Source organism: Saccostrea cucullata, unplaced genomic scaffold (genome assembly GCF_032062105.1).
Source record: "Saccostrea cucullata isolate Sc308-1 unplaced genomic scaffold, CSIRO_AGI_Scuc_v1 ctg1637, whole genome shotgun sequence".
NCBI classification, from domain to species: domain Eukaryota; kingdom Metazoa; phylum Mollusca; class Bivalvia; order Ostreida; family Ostreidae; genus Saccostrea; species Saccostrea cuccullata.
This window is the reverse complement of record NW_026919038.1, coordinates 87766-104718: the sequence shown is the minus strand read 5'-3', so window position 1 is coordinate 104718 and position 16953 is coordinate 87766. Positions and strand designations below refer to the sequence as shown.

The following is a 16953-nucleotide window of genomic DNA, read 5'->3' as shown; positions in this document are numbered from 1 at the left end:
CATTTGATCAAGAAATTTATCTGAAGCAGGTCATCGGATCTGTGTGTGTTTGTCTTATTAATGATAAATGAGGGGAAACACATAAGCTTAGTTTATTCTCTAATATACAGCCAATTCAAAATTTTAAAGCCTGGGGACAGATAACCTAGATATATACCCCCTCAGCTTAGTGACCTAAGCATGTGGACACTGCGCGAGTGTTTTCCAAACCCTAGAGGGACCGTTTATGTTTCAAAAAAAGTAAGACAATAAATAAAAGCCATGTTTTGTAATGTTTTAAGATTAATTCATTTGATGGGTTTTATAAACCTTCAGTCACATTAGAACAGTACCATTTGAGAACAAGTTAAACCAAAAAATATGATAATAATTTTGAAACACACATATAAAACGCTATCTGTCACTGTTTTCTTCAGTAAAAAAGTAAGTTGATTGATTTTGGAGAAATCATCATCAGGTGCCAGTAACAGACAATTTCCATCACTTAGGTGGTTAGATAGCTAAGAGAGTAAAGCTCCAGTTAAAATTTGGGTACTCTTTGGTGTTTTAATATAGCTCAGGTAGCAGAGCACCTGTCTATTATCTAGTATTCACTGGTTTTTGAAAGCTTAGGGAGTAGAGAACCTGTCTAGAATTTGGGTACTCTGGTGTTTATATAGCTCAGGTAGTAGAGCACCTGTCTAGAATTTGGGTACTCTCTGGTATTTATATACATGAAGCTCAGGCAGAAGACCACCTGTCTAGAATTTGGGTACTATCTACTCTGGTATTTATATAGCTCAGGTAGTAGAGCACCTGTCTAGAATTTGGGTACTCTCTGGTATTTATATACATGTAGCTCAGACAGAAGAGCACCTGTCTAGACTTTGGGTACCCTCTGATGTTTATATAGCTCAGGGAGTAGAGCACCTGTTCTAGAATTTGGGTACTCTCTGATGATTAAACTGCAGCTCAGGTAGTAGAGCACCTGTCTAGAATATGGGTACTCTCTGGTGATTATATAGCTCAGGTAAGAGAGCACCCAGTACCTAGAATTTGGGTACTCTCTGGTGATGAAACTGCAGCTCAGGTAGTAGAGCACCTGAAATTCATAAATTTCAGATGTGACGTACAGGATAAAAAGAATGAGGATCAAAACATCTGAATTTTATTAGCTCACCTGAGCCGAAGGCTCAAGTGAGCTTTTCTGATCACATTTTGTCCGTCGTCTGTCCGTCCGTCCGTCTGTAAACTTTTCACATTTTCGACTTCTTCTCAAGAACCACTGGGCCAATTTCGACCAAACTTGGTACAAAGCATCCTTGGGTAAAGGGGAATTTAAATTGTTAAAATGAAGGGACATATCCCCTCGCAAGGGGAGATAATCAAGAAAAGACAAAAATAGGGTGGGGTCATTAAAAAATCTTCTTCTCAAGAACCACTGGGCCAGAAAAGCTGAAACTTATGTGGAAGCATCCTGGTATAGTGTAGATTCTAAATTGTTCAAATCATGACCCCCGGGGGAAGGGCGGGGCCACAATGGGGAATCAAAGTTTTATATAGAAATATATAGGAAAAATCTTTGAAAATCTTCTTCTCAAGAACCACTGGGCCAGAAAAGCTGAAACTTATGTGGAAGCATCCTGGTATAGTGTAGATTCTAAATTGTTCAAATCATGACCCCCGGGGGAAGGGCGGGGCCACAATGGGGAATCAAAGTTTTATATAGAAATATATAGGAAAAATCTTTGAAAATCTTCTTCTCAAGAACCACTGGGCCAGAAAAGCTGAAACTTATATGGAAGCATCCTGGTATGGTGTAGATTCTAAATTGTTCAAATTATGACCCCCGGGGGAAGGGCGGGGCCACAATGGGGAATCAAAGTTTTATATAGAAATATATAGGAAAAATCTTTGAAAATCTTCTTCTCAAGAACCACTGGGCCAGAAAAGCTGAAACTTATGTGGAAGCATCCTGGTATTCCCCATTTTCAAAAGTGAGTTATCTCTCCTCAAAATCGGAACTCTTCTACACTAGCCTAACTTCCGCGGACTACGCGATAATCTAACAAAATAGTGATAAACTTACGCGCTGTATTTAAAAATTTTAAAAGAAGGAAACGATTTGTATTTTTTTTAAGATAATAAATTATTTTATAAAGGGTCTGTTAGCCCCCCCCCCCTTTCTAGAAAGCTATACGAATTAGCCAGGCACGTAGCATCGTCTTTAAAAGGGGGGGGGGTAGGCAAAGAAACATTTTTTCTTACCTTGAAAAGTTGGCAAGCAAAGAAAAACCTTGCCCAAAGTTGAAAAAGCTACTTATTTCAGTACCAGTTCCTTGGCATACAATACTACATTTGCCTTATATAACTTTACCGTAGTATTAACTGTATGTGTGTGTGTGTGTGGGGGGGGGGGGGGGGGGGTTGGCAACCTGTCTATCAATGAAAATTTTCAATAGAAAAAGTAATATTGGGGAAAAAAGTGGGGGTGGGGCTAAGCCCCTTGACCCCCCCCCACCCCCACCCCCCACCGTGCGTACAGGTACAGAGAACGAATAATTATGTAAATTTGTTGAACAGTTGAATATGAACCATAGTTGTGAAAATTGAAAATTATTAGAATTATTAGTTGTGAATTCAATGAAATTACGGTACATATATTTTTTCACAGATGTACATGTATATCAGTTACACGGGTTACATGAGTCTCTCTCTCTCTCTCTCTCTCTCTCTCTCTGATATTGTTTTTTACACATTTTGCAAAAAAAAAAATAACTTATAAAAATAAATACATGTACTTGCACTGAAAGGATTTTAAAAAAAATAAATAACACTTGAGAAAAGAATGTTTTCCATTAATAAACGAGAAATACGCTAGGAAATTATTGTATCAATTTCGTGTTTCTGCTCTCAATTCTCTGATCTTAAACAAGATGTGTATTTTACTCGGAAATATACATGTACATATGCTTAGATCCTACACTAAAACTTTGATTAAATGCAGCTCAGACTTTATACGACATATGTAACACGAATTCAGGTCAATGCTATTTTAATTAGTCTTTCTTCATTACATGAGGATATGAGATTAAATTATTCATTTAGAATTCCATTCAAAGTTTTAATACTATATTGTGAATCAATTATTTTACAAATTAAAAATTCTAGAAACACTGTTAATTCAAATGAAATATGCCTTTAATTGTCACCAAATGTGTTCTTGCAGGTAAAAGTTCTATGTTATGACATACAATCGAGCAAAAACGCAGTTTCTTGGTATCGGTCGCGGAAAACGAACTACTGCTGTATATGCGGCAATTTCAGAGGTAAAACTGTAGATGGACATGTCATCATGCAGTCTCCAAAAATTTCCTAGAGACACAAAGAAAATATGGCTGCAGCAGGCTAGATTATTTCGTAAAAACTTTATAACTAAAATTTGTTCCGCACATTTTGTTAATAATGATGATCCGTCTGCAGAACATCCACTACCGAAAATTAGCTTATTAGCTTTTTTTTTTAAATAGGCCTATTCGAATATGTATCAGCATTTTAACAGTAATTTGTTTCGTTTTTTTTTTGTAAGGGGGGGGGGGGGGTCACACAGCACCTTATTATAGTACTACACAGATTAATACAAATCCAGAAAGAGACTATGAGTGGGCAATTTAAAAAAAATACGAATCAGTTAAGATTTCTTTTTATTCACAAACACAATAACATTTTTCCATATGACAGAGGCATTACACCATGAACATGTTTTCATAAAGAACGTCCGCGGAAGTGACTTTATTTATAGCGCATGCGTATTAAACACATTAAAAGAGTTCCCTTCAGGGGAAATAACTCACCTTTTGAAAATGGGGAATAGTGTAGATTCTAAATTGTTCAAATTATGACCCCCGGGGGAAGGGCGGGGCCACAATGGGGAATCAAAGTTTTATATAGAAATATATAGGAAAAATCTTTGAAAATCTTCTTCTCAAGAACCACTGGGCCAGAAAAGCTGAAACTTAAGTGGAAGCATCCTGGTATAGTGTAGATTCTAAATTGTTCAAATCATGACCCCCGGGGGAAGGGCGGGGCCACAATGGGGAATCAAAGTTTTATATAGAAATATATAGGAAAAATCTTTGAAAATCTTCTTCTCAAGAACCACTGGGCCAGAAAAGCTGAAACTTATGTGGAAGCATCCTGGTATAGTGTAGATTCTAAATTGTTCAAATCATGACCCCCGGGGGAAGGGCGGGGCCACAATGGGGAATCAAAGTTTTACATAGAAATATATAGGAAAAATCTTTGAAAATCTTCTTCTCAAGAACCACTGGGCCAGAAAAGCTGAAACTTATGTGGAAGCATCCTGATATAGTGTAGATTTTAAATTGTTCAAATAATGACACCCGGGGGAAGGGCAGGGCCACAATGGGGAATCAAAGTTTTATATAGAAATATATAGGAAAAATCTTTGAAAATCTTCTTCTTAAGAACCACTGGGCCAGAAAAGCTGAAACTTATGTGGAAGCATCCTGATATAGTGTAGATTTTAAATTGTTCAAATAATGACACCCGGGGGAAGGGCAGGGCCACAATGGGGAATCAAAGTTTTATATAGAAATATATAGGAAAAATCTTTGAAAATCTTCTTCACTGGGCCAGAAAAGCTGAAACTTATGTGGAAGCATCCTGGTATAATGTAAATTCTAAATTGTTCAAATCATGACCCCCGGGGGAAGGGCAGGGCCATTATAGGGAATCAAAGTTTTACATAGAAATATATAGGAAAAATCTTTGAAAATCTTCTTCTCAGGAACCACTGGGCCAAAAAAGCTGAAACATACATGTATGTGCCAATGGAAGGATCATGGGGTAGTGTAGATTTCAAAATGTCTAAATTATGATCAGTGGGGTAATGTGGGGATGCATTATGTATAACAAGGGTGAAATCTGGTAAAGAACAGAATGGTCAAAGCTTCTCAGGTGAGCGATGTGGCCCATGGGCCTCTTGTTATGATTTAATTAGTAATTACATGAAAAAATTATCAGATATTTTATGTAGGTAAATGTTTGGACAGGATTAGACAGAATAAGATATATTGAAATAAAAATCAGGTCATCTTACATCACTACAAATATTGACATATTAAATACATTCATTATTGATATATTTAGAAAAAAGTCAGAATTTTTAAAGAAAGATTCAGGCCAATTAAATACATCACAATTAATTAACCTTTATCTATTGCTGATCATTCAATAGTTAAAGACAGAATATATATATATTTTCTATAAAAGTCACTCAAGTTTATAGTCATGGACAAGTAAGGTATGGTCAATGTACCAGTAAGGTATAGTCTACTCCAGTATGCTAGAGGTTCATGGTGGCACCAAGGATACTTTTGATTTGGCACCAAGGTTTAAATCGAGTGAAAGGATGTTAACCAAGACTTTTACTTGTAGGAGTAAGGTTATTTACCAGTAAGGTTTGGGCATGCACCATAAACAATTTGATGTATAATTCATGCACAAATTAAGGATGGTAAAGTCATGCCGACTACTATTGACATTGAAGCTTATTAACGTTGCAAGAATGCAACTTGTGGTCTCTGCAAAATTGTACCAAAAACAAGAGCAACGTACAGTTTTAGGAGATTTAACTACAGGGCAAGTGGTATTACTTAGCATTCACCCACAATCCAATGGGAAATGTCTTAATTAATCTTACTCTGCCTGTTTGTACCTACAGGTCAAATAAGGCAACAATGAAAATATTAATTTAAAAACAGTGTACCAGCCTTTAACTAAGTAAATTCATTACCAAGTCCAGTATTCTTGGAAGCAATGTTGGCACTTGATGCTACAAACCTATTAGCCCAAACAAGGTTATGTTGAAATACATTTTACTAAAGATAACAGTTCAGCAAACATGGGAGGCATCTAAACACATCAACATACAAATGTAGTAACGGTGCGGGGAGTCCGATTAACAGACTAACATTGGGACTTATCTGCAGTCTGATCTGTGTTCACACTCCGATTGTTGACATTATGTAACAGGACAGTGTAACATTATTTTCTGGATTATATATACATGATGCCGCTACAAAGGGTGAAAATGAAATCTCGCTCCCCCAAGAGGGTCCGCTTTGCCATTGATCCGGAGTAGGTAAATGTTTGTCAAAGATCTCCGTAAATTTAAATCTCGATCTTAAGAAATTCTCCTGAACAATGTTTGTGATTATTATTATGGAAATAAATCTTAAAGGATTCTTTGGTACATTATTTAATCTTTAAATTATAACTGTTAATTGGCACATCACTGATTTTTTTTTTTTTTGCTCCAAGGTCCATGATAAATTGAAAGATGGTATGGTAGCTGATGAATTCTAACTAATGAAAGCTGAATAAGGGAAAAATTTTTCTCTGTTTTATCAAATCCTCCAAATATTTCTGTACCATTTTTGGAAATATAAATGGCATCTTTGTTCTGAATTGAGATATGAATTTTTTCCTTGGTTGTGGGATATCTTATGTTCTTAACCATATTTAATTCCTGTTGCAAATTAGTAATTTGTGCTATAAAATAAATTTTTAACATATTAACATTATTTTCAAATTCTGGATTTCTTTCCATCAAATTAACTCTTTTTTTCATGTAAATAAGCAACAATTAAAGAGATAATGTTAGTTGGTAACCAAAAACTACATACATGTACATCTTTAAAAGTTACTTTTGATAGGACTTTGCTTTCCACAAGGGAAGATAAAATGTATTCCATTGAGGTTTAGAAATAAAAATGTTAAAAGGGATTTTCTTAACATATAGTGAAAATTCCCTGCAGTATAAATAATAAATCAAAATACCCCCCCCTCCCTTTTCCCTTTAAATAAAAGCTAAAACTCGTCTAATAATTGAGATGGAATTTCTGATAAAGACAATGTTAAATTCTTATCTAATACAATTCAACACACAACTGATTGAGATTATGATAGACAGACAAATAGACAGATCAACATTTGTGGAAACTGTGCCCTAATCTTCCAATTTTGATGAAAATGAAAAATATGATCTTTCAAAAAGTCTTGAAATATACAACAACAAAAAAAACAGGAGGCTTTTATGTATATATTGTCCAGATGTTCCTGATTAAAATGTAAACTAGTTTAATTCTGCTTCTATAGCAACCTGTGCGTTTTTGATTAATTAGTGAAACATTAGAACCTAATAAGGAGATAAAAGGCTTAAGGGGTTGGAGAAGAAGTATTATGGACTGCAATGAATAAAACACTGGTCGTCATGATTGAACTTTGTAAAAAAAAAATAAATAAAACAAGAGAAAATGACCTTTTCATACAGAAAACACCGTAACAAATACTAGTTTTTCAATCACTTTTAAATAAAAATTAAATGTAAGTATTTAAAGAATTGTTTCTGTAAGAAATGAAAACTTCACAGTTTTTTGTGAATATAATTTTTTTTATCCAGGAATATAAATTGCCTACTATTACTTCATTATCACCTTGCCATATTAACCTTTTCCTTTAGAGAAAGCCACAGTATAGATATGTGTGTGTATATATGCTTTATGCTGATACTCAGTAGTGGGAGTTTTAGAAGGATAAATCTATATTCAATATAAAATGGGTTAAAACAGTGTTATCGGAACTCTGCCTTGGATATGTCAGATGGTATGTATAGGAGATTCCTGTATTGTCATGACAGGGCAGCTCCATTCCACAGAGGTGATTAGGAGGGAAATCGTAGTTCTGTCTGAGTCCACCAACAAATCGTGTAGACTTCCATTCGTGTCTATGACTGACAGATGTCAATACTCCTGTATCCAAACTGAGGTTGCGGTTTCTTTATAGATTTTTTTTTTACAGTGATATGAGTGACAATGAAACCCCTGGTGATGACCCCACGCGGCGCCGTGGTGACCATGAGGTGGTACCGGTCAGTCCTGAGGAGGTGCAGTTCCTGGAGGTACCCAACGGGAGCCACGGGGGATCAGGTGTGTCAGGGATCAACACCAGTCTCATCAACAAGGAGGGTAAGATATGCTGCTGTTAATATCACAGTGGACCTGTATCAAAGATAGAAATATGCGTTAATTTATTTTGATTGATAATAAAGTGACAGGTGTATTTTTACCTTCCTGTGGAAGCATGGCATTATAAGTACCATGGAGAAGACATTCAGATATATATACCTTCTTTACTGCTTAATTTTTTGGTGAATTTTTAGTGAGTAATTTAGTGTGGAATATCTATGTTACATGCTAAATACTGTATAATTATGAATGGGATGCTGTAGACTAAGCTGACTGCTCAGATCTTAATACAGCATCTGAATCTTGGACATTGGCTGGCAGCCGATTATTCTGCATGCATATAGACATTTGTCCATTAAAGGATTAAAATGCTCACTGCTGGTTATATAATTATATTCATTCAAAGGGATCTTTCCCCTTAAATTTTTCCAAGAATTCAATAAAAGTACTGTAGATGTATTAGAGTTTTAAAAGTTTATAAAATTAATCTTCAGTGAAGGTCATAGTTGTAGAAATTAAAGCAAGGTCTGTCATTAATTAAATATAAGTTAAATATCATGAAAGTTTAATGACATTTAGTCTAATTTCTTCTAGAAAAAAAAACTGTGTCTTCAATATATATGCTGATCTAAATATTAAGAGAAATGTTCAATTTTGATATAAAGACATACGTTTTATCAACTAAGGGCAGAAAGCTTATAATACAGTAAAACAACACACTTATAACATAAAGTGCCAGGGACAGACCATTTTGCTTTGTTATAAGTGTAATTTGTTATATCCATCAAGTTTACAATATATGATAAAGTCACAGTGAATGTGTTGTAAGCCTTAATTCATTATAAGTGTGTTCACTATAACCGTGTTTTACTGTATATTAACTATGGACGAAGAGATCTCTAAAAGCTTTTTTCAACGAACTTGATTTTTTATAGGGATAACAAAATTGATTAGACAAAAGTATTGTAATGTCTACATTATGTGATTGATTCAGCATATTATGAAGACGGCCTGTTACATTCAGTGATCTATACACCGGGCCTTAATTTGATCCTCTCTAACAATCAGACTGTACTTAATTCTACTCACACTAACTTAAGGCCCAACTCTCCATTGTTAATTATATTGTGTTGTCATCAGTGCCAATTTCTCAAAGATAATAATTAAATGAGCTTGTATATTGATTGGTTAAGCAAGAACACACCAATACACAAGACTTTTGCACAATTGGTAATGTAAATAAATATACAATCCCAAGTGAAAATTTTTTCAAACAAATCACTCACAAATTGCCTACAAATTACTTTAAAATCACTTATAAGTGATTTGTTTCAGTGATTTGTAAGCAATTCATTCAACAAATCATGCTTAAATCACTTTCTACTAAAATTATGACTATGATTTGCATACAATTTGTTATAAAAGGGTGATTTGCTTGTGATTTCTTTCCCATTTCAGACAATATCTGAGTGATTTGTTAGGACTTAGGAAATTGTTACAGTGATTTCTTCATGATTTGTTGAACTTAGCCATTCTTCAAGGTGATTTGAACATGATTTCTGGAACTTAGTCTTTCTTCAGAGTGATTTGAAGATGATTTGTTAACTTAGTCTTTCTTCAAAGTGATTTGTAAATGATTTGTTGATCTCATGGTTCTTCTTCAGAGTGATTTGAGAATGATTTACTTCATAATTTCCACCTGGCTTGCTGATTGGTCAGTATTAGAAACTCTACCGCCAATTTTCATTAATCAGATTTGAATTGAAATGAAAGGAGCTACATTGTGCTTTTCTAGATTCATACCTCTCTTCTTTTGTTGAAACTGGTGTTTTTTCAATAATCATGCAGAATATAGTTTTAAGGTATGTATAACTGTATTATGCTATCATTTCCTCTTGAGATTCAGTTAAAATTCCCTATGTTCACATGCAATTTATTGTTCTTCTACCAACAACAAAGTCGGTGGCAATCAATGTTTTAAACAAAATCTATGTAAAGCTATAAGCTTCAGAAAAGTACTGGCTTTTTCAAAGTGTCGAGACAAATATGTATTTCAGATAAGAAAACATTTACCAACTTCTAAAAGTCAACAATTAATGCTTATATCATATTCTGAATTTGGAGCCAAGTACATGTGTATATATCTAAAATACATGATGCCATCTTAATGAGGACACATCCTAGTAAAAGTTTATATTTTAAAATACACTTGCCAAAAGTTTTTTGTTCATATACAACAAATACCGGTATGCATGCATGTGTGTTTCAAATATTTGAGGGATGGTTACATGAGCATCCTACACACAAGTGTGTAACCACCTGGAGTGATTTGAAAGTGATTTGTTAAACTGAAGTGATTTGTTTGCAATTTATTTGAAATGATTTGTTTGCAATTTATTTGGAGTGATTTGGTTGCGATTTGTTCAACAGAAGTGATTTCTACACGATTTACTCTCAGTGATTTCGTTGTGATTTCAGGGTGATTTGCTTACAATTTGTTAGGAGTGATTTGTTAGCTCATTTGCATGGGAATTTGCATCACTTACAAATCATCTTCAAATCACTGATTCATTATTGATTTCTTAGAGTGATTTGTTTGAGGATTTTTTTCACTTGGGATTATAATGCCCTTTGTTTAATAATAAATTAAAAAAAATAAAAATTTTCAATGTCTGAAAAAAAATCAATTTAGAGTGTATAGGTGAAGAGTCCTTAAACATTTTGAGCCATGACCAATCATAACAACCCACAACACCTACATGTAAGTTCAGAAAAGTTAAAGGTCAAAATAGGTAAAAAAGATTACCACTATCAATTGTATAACAGTGTAACGTCAAGTACAGATACATTAGACTAAGCATGCTTAATACATTTATATTGATATGTTGGCATTAAAATCTTTGATATTTTTTTATGACAATCACAGCAAACTGAGAGTCATTGACCCGTTGTTATAATGATGAAGCAGAACGGTTGTAACTACTTGTAATGGTTTTAGTGCCGATAAGATATAATCCTGACCAGGACTGTGATTGACTGACTGTAACGATTCGGAGCTGCCGGGAATGATGGGATAGTTATGTAGATTCCGACTCCCACGCGGTAGATTGGTTCCTGTCGGCAGCCACAAGTCGTAACTTACACGACCTCATCAGCCGGAGTAATGTTTGCCATTATTGGACAATTACAGAAAATGACATCGCTGTCACACGTAGAACAGCGAGATTTATGGGAAGTCAATGGATCAAATCAATGTTTGATTATAAATCTCTCCCACTCAATATTCCAATTATTGATGGGTTACATTTATCAAGGAAAAATTTTTGTAATTACTTTTAAATTAACACTTTCAAAAAGTGGGGGGGGGGGGGGGCAAAAGTTGGCTTTCCTTAGAAGCATTTGTCAGCTTCAAAGATTTGAGTTTTATATATAGCTCACTCAATAAACACCAAAGTAAGGTTTATATCTGACATTTTCAATTGTTTGCAAATAATTTTAAATTCCTGATTTTACTGGAGTAGAACCAATGGCGACTCCAAGATTTAAGTGTGACGTCACACAAGAAAAACTTTTGTTGCTTAATTCTGCAAGTGATTTCTGTAAAATTTACTCCAAAAAATTAAGAATTTGAGGTTTTTAAGAATGGAAGGATTTTAAAAATGTCAAGAACAGCAGGGCTACAATTTGTTCATTAAATTAGATTTTTATCCACTGTATGTCATACTTGTATGAACTACAAGTGTATGTTTACAGAATTTTGCTTAAATAAAATACTTGGTAGGAGTAGTTTGACTCAGGTGAGCCATATGGATTTTGGGCATCTATCGGTCTAAACTATTTTTTGAAGAGGATCCACTCTTGAATATTAAATAATACTAGAAAACTGACCAGTCAGCAAGGGTCCCGCTGAGGGGTAGAAATATAAGGGTGCAACTCATTGAATGAGAATTTTACTTGAAAGATTACATTATTTGAAAAAAAAAAAGATTATAAGTAACAACTGTATTTGAATGTTCAAAAACCTGAAAATAGTAGCCTAGCTTGTATGTACATAAAACAGCTTGTATTTACATAAAACATGTCTTATAAAAAAATTATTTAAATGTGTATTTAAAAAAGATTTAAGCAGGTGTTTTATAAAATGCTAGCCTTCAGTGAATGCAAATATCACCCAGGGTTGACCTCAACTTCAAAACAAACATCAGTTGCAGACAAAGGTGCTCATTAATCTTCATGTGACAGATAAAGATATGCCTCTTAATTTTCTGCAGCAAGCAAAATAATTAATCCCAGGGGATTAATTGTACTGCTCTCTCATCCTTTTCTTCTAAATTTACAATAAAAACTTTTTTCAGCACTGACAGAATGGGATTATTATCTGATTACCTGTTAAAATTAACAGCAGCAAAATAAATAAATAAAAAATAAAATAGTAATAATAGAAAAGGATATCTTAATATTATCTTGATTTTAGAATTCAATAAAATTATCATAATATCATAAATCATTGTGTACAAGTATTTTAACAAAAATAAAGTATGAACATTATTTTAAATCCACACTTCAGAGAATGCATGTACACATTATTCAAAATTGACCTTAACTTCAAAACAAAGTTCATTTGCAGACAGAGGCAGTACAGTAATTAATCTCAATGTGACAGATAAAGATAATGCTTGGGATTTTCTTCATGTGGAAGGTTAATTAATCCCAAAGGACAATTTGCACAGCCTTCCCAGTTTACAATGGTAACATTCTCAGCAGTTATCTCTCTTTTCCCATTCATTCTTGTGCATAGTTAAGGAATCTACACCACCACCCCAGCTCTAAACCAGAAGACATAGAGAACCAAACTTAGCATCAAAATATGTATTTCTGCCTACTTAACTACCATACCAAATTTGAACTTGATTGGGCAACCATACAAAAAGTTATTAGAAAAAAACAGGAAATTCGTGGACGGAAGAATGACAGACGTACGGACGGACAGACAGACGGACAGACAGAGTGATTACTATAGGGCACCCGCAAATCCTTGCGGGGCCCTAAAAATTAAGGAGGAATGCCTCAAAAGAATTTTATTCAGTTAAAAGATTTTTAAGACATACCTTTTTAACTACGGTTTTAGCTCTGAAAGACAGATACTGTCTTTATTATTTTAAATATTAATTTTTTGGGAATGTTTCGGAGAAAATGAAAAAAAAAATTGTGTTATTTGCCAATCAACTTTTTGAAGTATGAATTCATATAATGTACCCTGGTAGTTCAGGTGAGCGGAAAGTGGGGGAAATTAACTTCAGTCTGTCTGTCAGGAACATGTTCGTTTCCACATGATATCGAAGCTTTTGAGCTTTTGCAATGAAATTTCATACCACAACTATGTATGGCCTAAGAAAGACCGCTATTGCCTTTGAGGACAAAGGTCAAGGTTGTTAATTTATAATTTGTCTGTACGGAAAACTTTCATTTCAGGGCAAAATCTCAAGAAGCTTTTGAGATTTTGCAATGAATATTTATATACCATAACTCCCTATGGCCCCATCTGTCCTTCTTAAAGTGCCCCCCTCCCCACTTTCATTTATAAATATATTACAAAAATTTTGTCTGCATGCATCATTGGTCTTTAATGGGTATTTAATTTTTGGAATTTTAGGACAACTGAAAAGTATATTAAAGAATCGTTTAGAGACGGTTGAGCATGTTGATAATTTGTCAGTCAAAGGTAAAAAAGGTCTGCTGTTTGCTTGCTTGATTTTGAATTTTGAAGAAATTTGCTGACAGTTGCAGCACCATATTAATTGTTTAACCAGGCTGGTTTAATTACTATACATTAATTAGATTTGCTTTGTTTGATGTAACATGATTGTTGAAGTTTTAATGCATGTAAATAAGTTTGAACATGCATTCTGTTAGTTTGAGCTATGCATGAATAAACTTAAAACACTCACATATGTCATTCTAGAAGTTTTGATATTTTCACAATTATTTCCTTTAGTAGACTATACAAAAGAAGGTTATAATCATCTAGCTAAGTAAAGAAATTTAACAGATGTAGAGAAAACACACAGATTTTACTATTTAGAAAGCATGCAGATAAAATTTACATCAAAGTGAGGGAAAACATGAATTTTTGAATCTGTTATATCTGAGTACTTCAGTGGAATTTTAAATTACAGTTAATTCTCGATAAACCGCCACCTTTTGTAATTTAAAAATCATGGCGGTATAACAAATTCGGCAATGAATTGAATTTCCCATCTTTAGGAAACAAGAAGTAGAGTTACCGTTCTTAGAAATATCATTTTCCATCTCTATTCTTATTATTACTTGTATATAAAGCATACTTCTAAATTTGAAAATACTTCAAGTAATTTTTAATGTACAATTTCGTTAAAACAAATTAAGCAGTTATGAAATAAAGACAAGTACATGTGTATGCATGTAAATCTACACATCTGATATTGAAAAAAAAAATGCTGGGTCGAGATCGATCGTTGTGATATATTGCTGATAGTACGTAAAGGGAATTCTTATGCCCTGTTCACACGGAGAGTTTAATTCGAAATAAACGTAAGTTTACTGTGAATTAGCTTCGCTTAGCATTCACACGGAGAATTTAATGCGAATTAGTTTAATTCGAATTAATTTACTGCGCATTAAATTACTTCGCATTATCTCCGTGTGAACGCTAAGCGTAGCTAATTCGAATTAAATTTTGGGGCAAGCGTAATGGCAAAATTAAGTCAAATGAGTTATGTCAGTGGTCAGCTTTAAGTACTTTGTACTATTTTTGAGTGAAAAACTAAGAAAAATGTGTTAATCACTAAAATAATGTGTACAGACACTGTGACATTATGTCAAATGCATCTGCTTCTGCATAAGGTGACGTGATTTGCAAATGACGTCATAATAGCCTTACTGATGCCTGAATGTCGAAGTAAAATTTTAATTCGCATTAGTTTACTTCGCATTAGCTGTCGTGTGAACGCAATTTAATTCGCATTAGTTTGATTCGCATTAGTTTACTTCGCATTAATTTACTGTGAATTAAAGTTGTCGTGTGAACAAGGCATTAAATAATTAAATTCATTGTTTCTGACATCATTGTTAATAAAACGTTCACAATTTGTACCTTATTATTCTTTTTAAAGCAAACTTTGCATTGTTTAAAGCAGAGATCATTAAAATAATATCGTTATCGGTGTACGGAAAAACGTTCTTGGGAAATCATTTAAATATCATTTTCACTGTAAAGTTACTTAATGCAAAAGTTATTTAATAACTACAGAATTTTTTATTTGTTATTTTACAGATGTTAAGCTTGAAGACAGAATTAGTTACAGTAGAAATATTAAATTACAAAAATGAAGCTAAATGATTTATTGTATCCAAATATATATTTGTCTTTCTATAAATATGAGTTTTAAAATGTTATGAATGTTACAGAGAGAAGGAGGAGACACTCTTCTGCAGGTAAATTAATACTTTCTGAATTTGTAACTTTTAATGTAAGAATTACAGACTCTAACCAAATTGATATTTTTATCTGCATACTTTGAAATCTAAAAAATCAATTTAATACAGCTGTTATCACTGTTTTCAGATGAAGATGATTTTGCATTACTTCACGGCAGATTTGAGGTACGTACATTAATTGTGTAGATCTCAATTATTAAAATTATTAAATAAATCAAGTTTTTTAAGTCAACTATAAAAAAACAACTTCATATTTATTTGAGATACAAGATACATAATTTTGTAAATTCCAATATTTATAATCTATCTACTGATTTTACTCTGAGTAGAAGATACCCCTGAATTCCTTTATATTTATAATTTGATGATTTTACTGGGAGTTGAAGATTCCACTGAAGGACTTCCATGCTGAAAACCAAGCCTTTAAGGATGTAGAGGACTTCCTGTTATTTATAATCTATCTACTGATTTTATTTTTACTCTGAGTAGAAGATTCCACTGAAAGACTTCCACGCTGAGATCTGAGCCTTTAAGGACGTAGAGGACTTCCTGTTATTTATAATCTATTTACTAATTTTATTTTTACTCTGAGTAGAAGATCCCTCTGAAGGACTTCCACGCTGAGATCCGAGCCTTTAACGACGTTCGATCCTGATATTTAAAGTCTTAAACTTTTTTGCCAAGTATATTTTTAGTTTCTACATACATAGCTTAATAAAAATGCAAATCAAAAAATGGGGGTCAATATGCTTCTTTTAGCGCTACAGTACATTTAATATGACCTTTCTGCACTGAAATTTGTGTTTTAATTAAAAATTACAACTTCGACGTTTTCCCTCCAATATTTTTATCCAATCAAAGCATGAAACAAAATGAACTCTAAGTATGTTTAAAAAAAGACACTTAAAAATTGTTACTAAGTAAAAGTTTCAAATTGCTTCGCATAATCAATTATTTGACCTTTCTGCACTAATAAAATGTTATTTTTCCGGCATTGAAAATATAATAGGCAAGAAAATTATTTTAAAGTCTTAAACTTTTTCTGATTTTTAAGCAAATAGGTGAAAGTTATCTTGAATATTTAGAAAAGAACATCAAAAGTGGGGGTATATGATGTACATTTTCAGATATTACCAAAAAAGTGTGAATTTTATGTTAAAATTGGCTCAATTTTTTCCTGAATTTTCAGAATATATTTACTATATTTGTCACACTTTGCTGATAGAATTCATAAGAAATAATTTAATAGATATTTCAGAACCAGCTTAACATATTTCACTGCAAAAAACAGCTTTGTGTGCAACCAGCATGGAAAAATAGGCATCCAAAATTAACAGTACTGTTATAGTTCAAATGGAAAAAACTGACCATTTTCGTCTATAAAACCTTCCGCCACAAAATATAGTTCCTAGCTTAATTCTACTTGAATGGAATTTAATCGCGTTTT

The 16953-nt window shown here is 33.3% G+C and overlaps 1 protein-coding gene across 6 annotated transcripts in view; it reads left to right on the top strand.

The window, feature by feature from the left end:
- LOC134278203 (solute carrier family 4 member 11-like) overlaps window positions 1-16953 on the top strand; it is a 36866-nt gene that overhangs the window by 4942 nt on the left and 14971 nt on the right. For 3 of the 6 annotated variants that reach the window (XM_062760542.1, XM_062760548.1, XM_062760532.1), the window contains 4 exons: window positions 7864-8030; window positions 13684-13752; window positions 15477-15503; window positions 15634-15671. In XM_062760542.1, coding sequence (XP_062616526.1) covers window positions 7868-8030; window positions 13684-13752; window positions 15477-15503; window positions 15634-15671 — 297 coding nt within the window. In that variant the 5' untranslated portion in view covers window positions 7864-7867. Of the gene's footprint in view, window positions 1-5969; window positions 6142-7636; window positions 7723-7863; window positions 8031-13683; window positions 13753-15476; window positions 15504-15633; window positions 15672-16953 lie in introns of those variants that run through there. The other 3 variants (XM_062760524.1, XM_062760555.1, XM_062760539.1) reach the window with 3 other exon arrangements.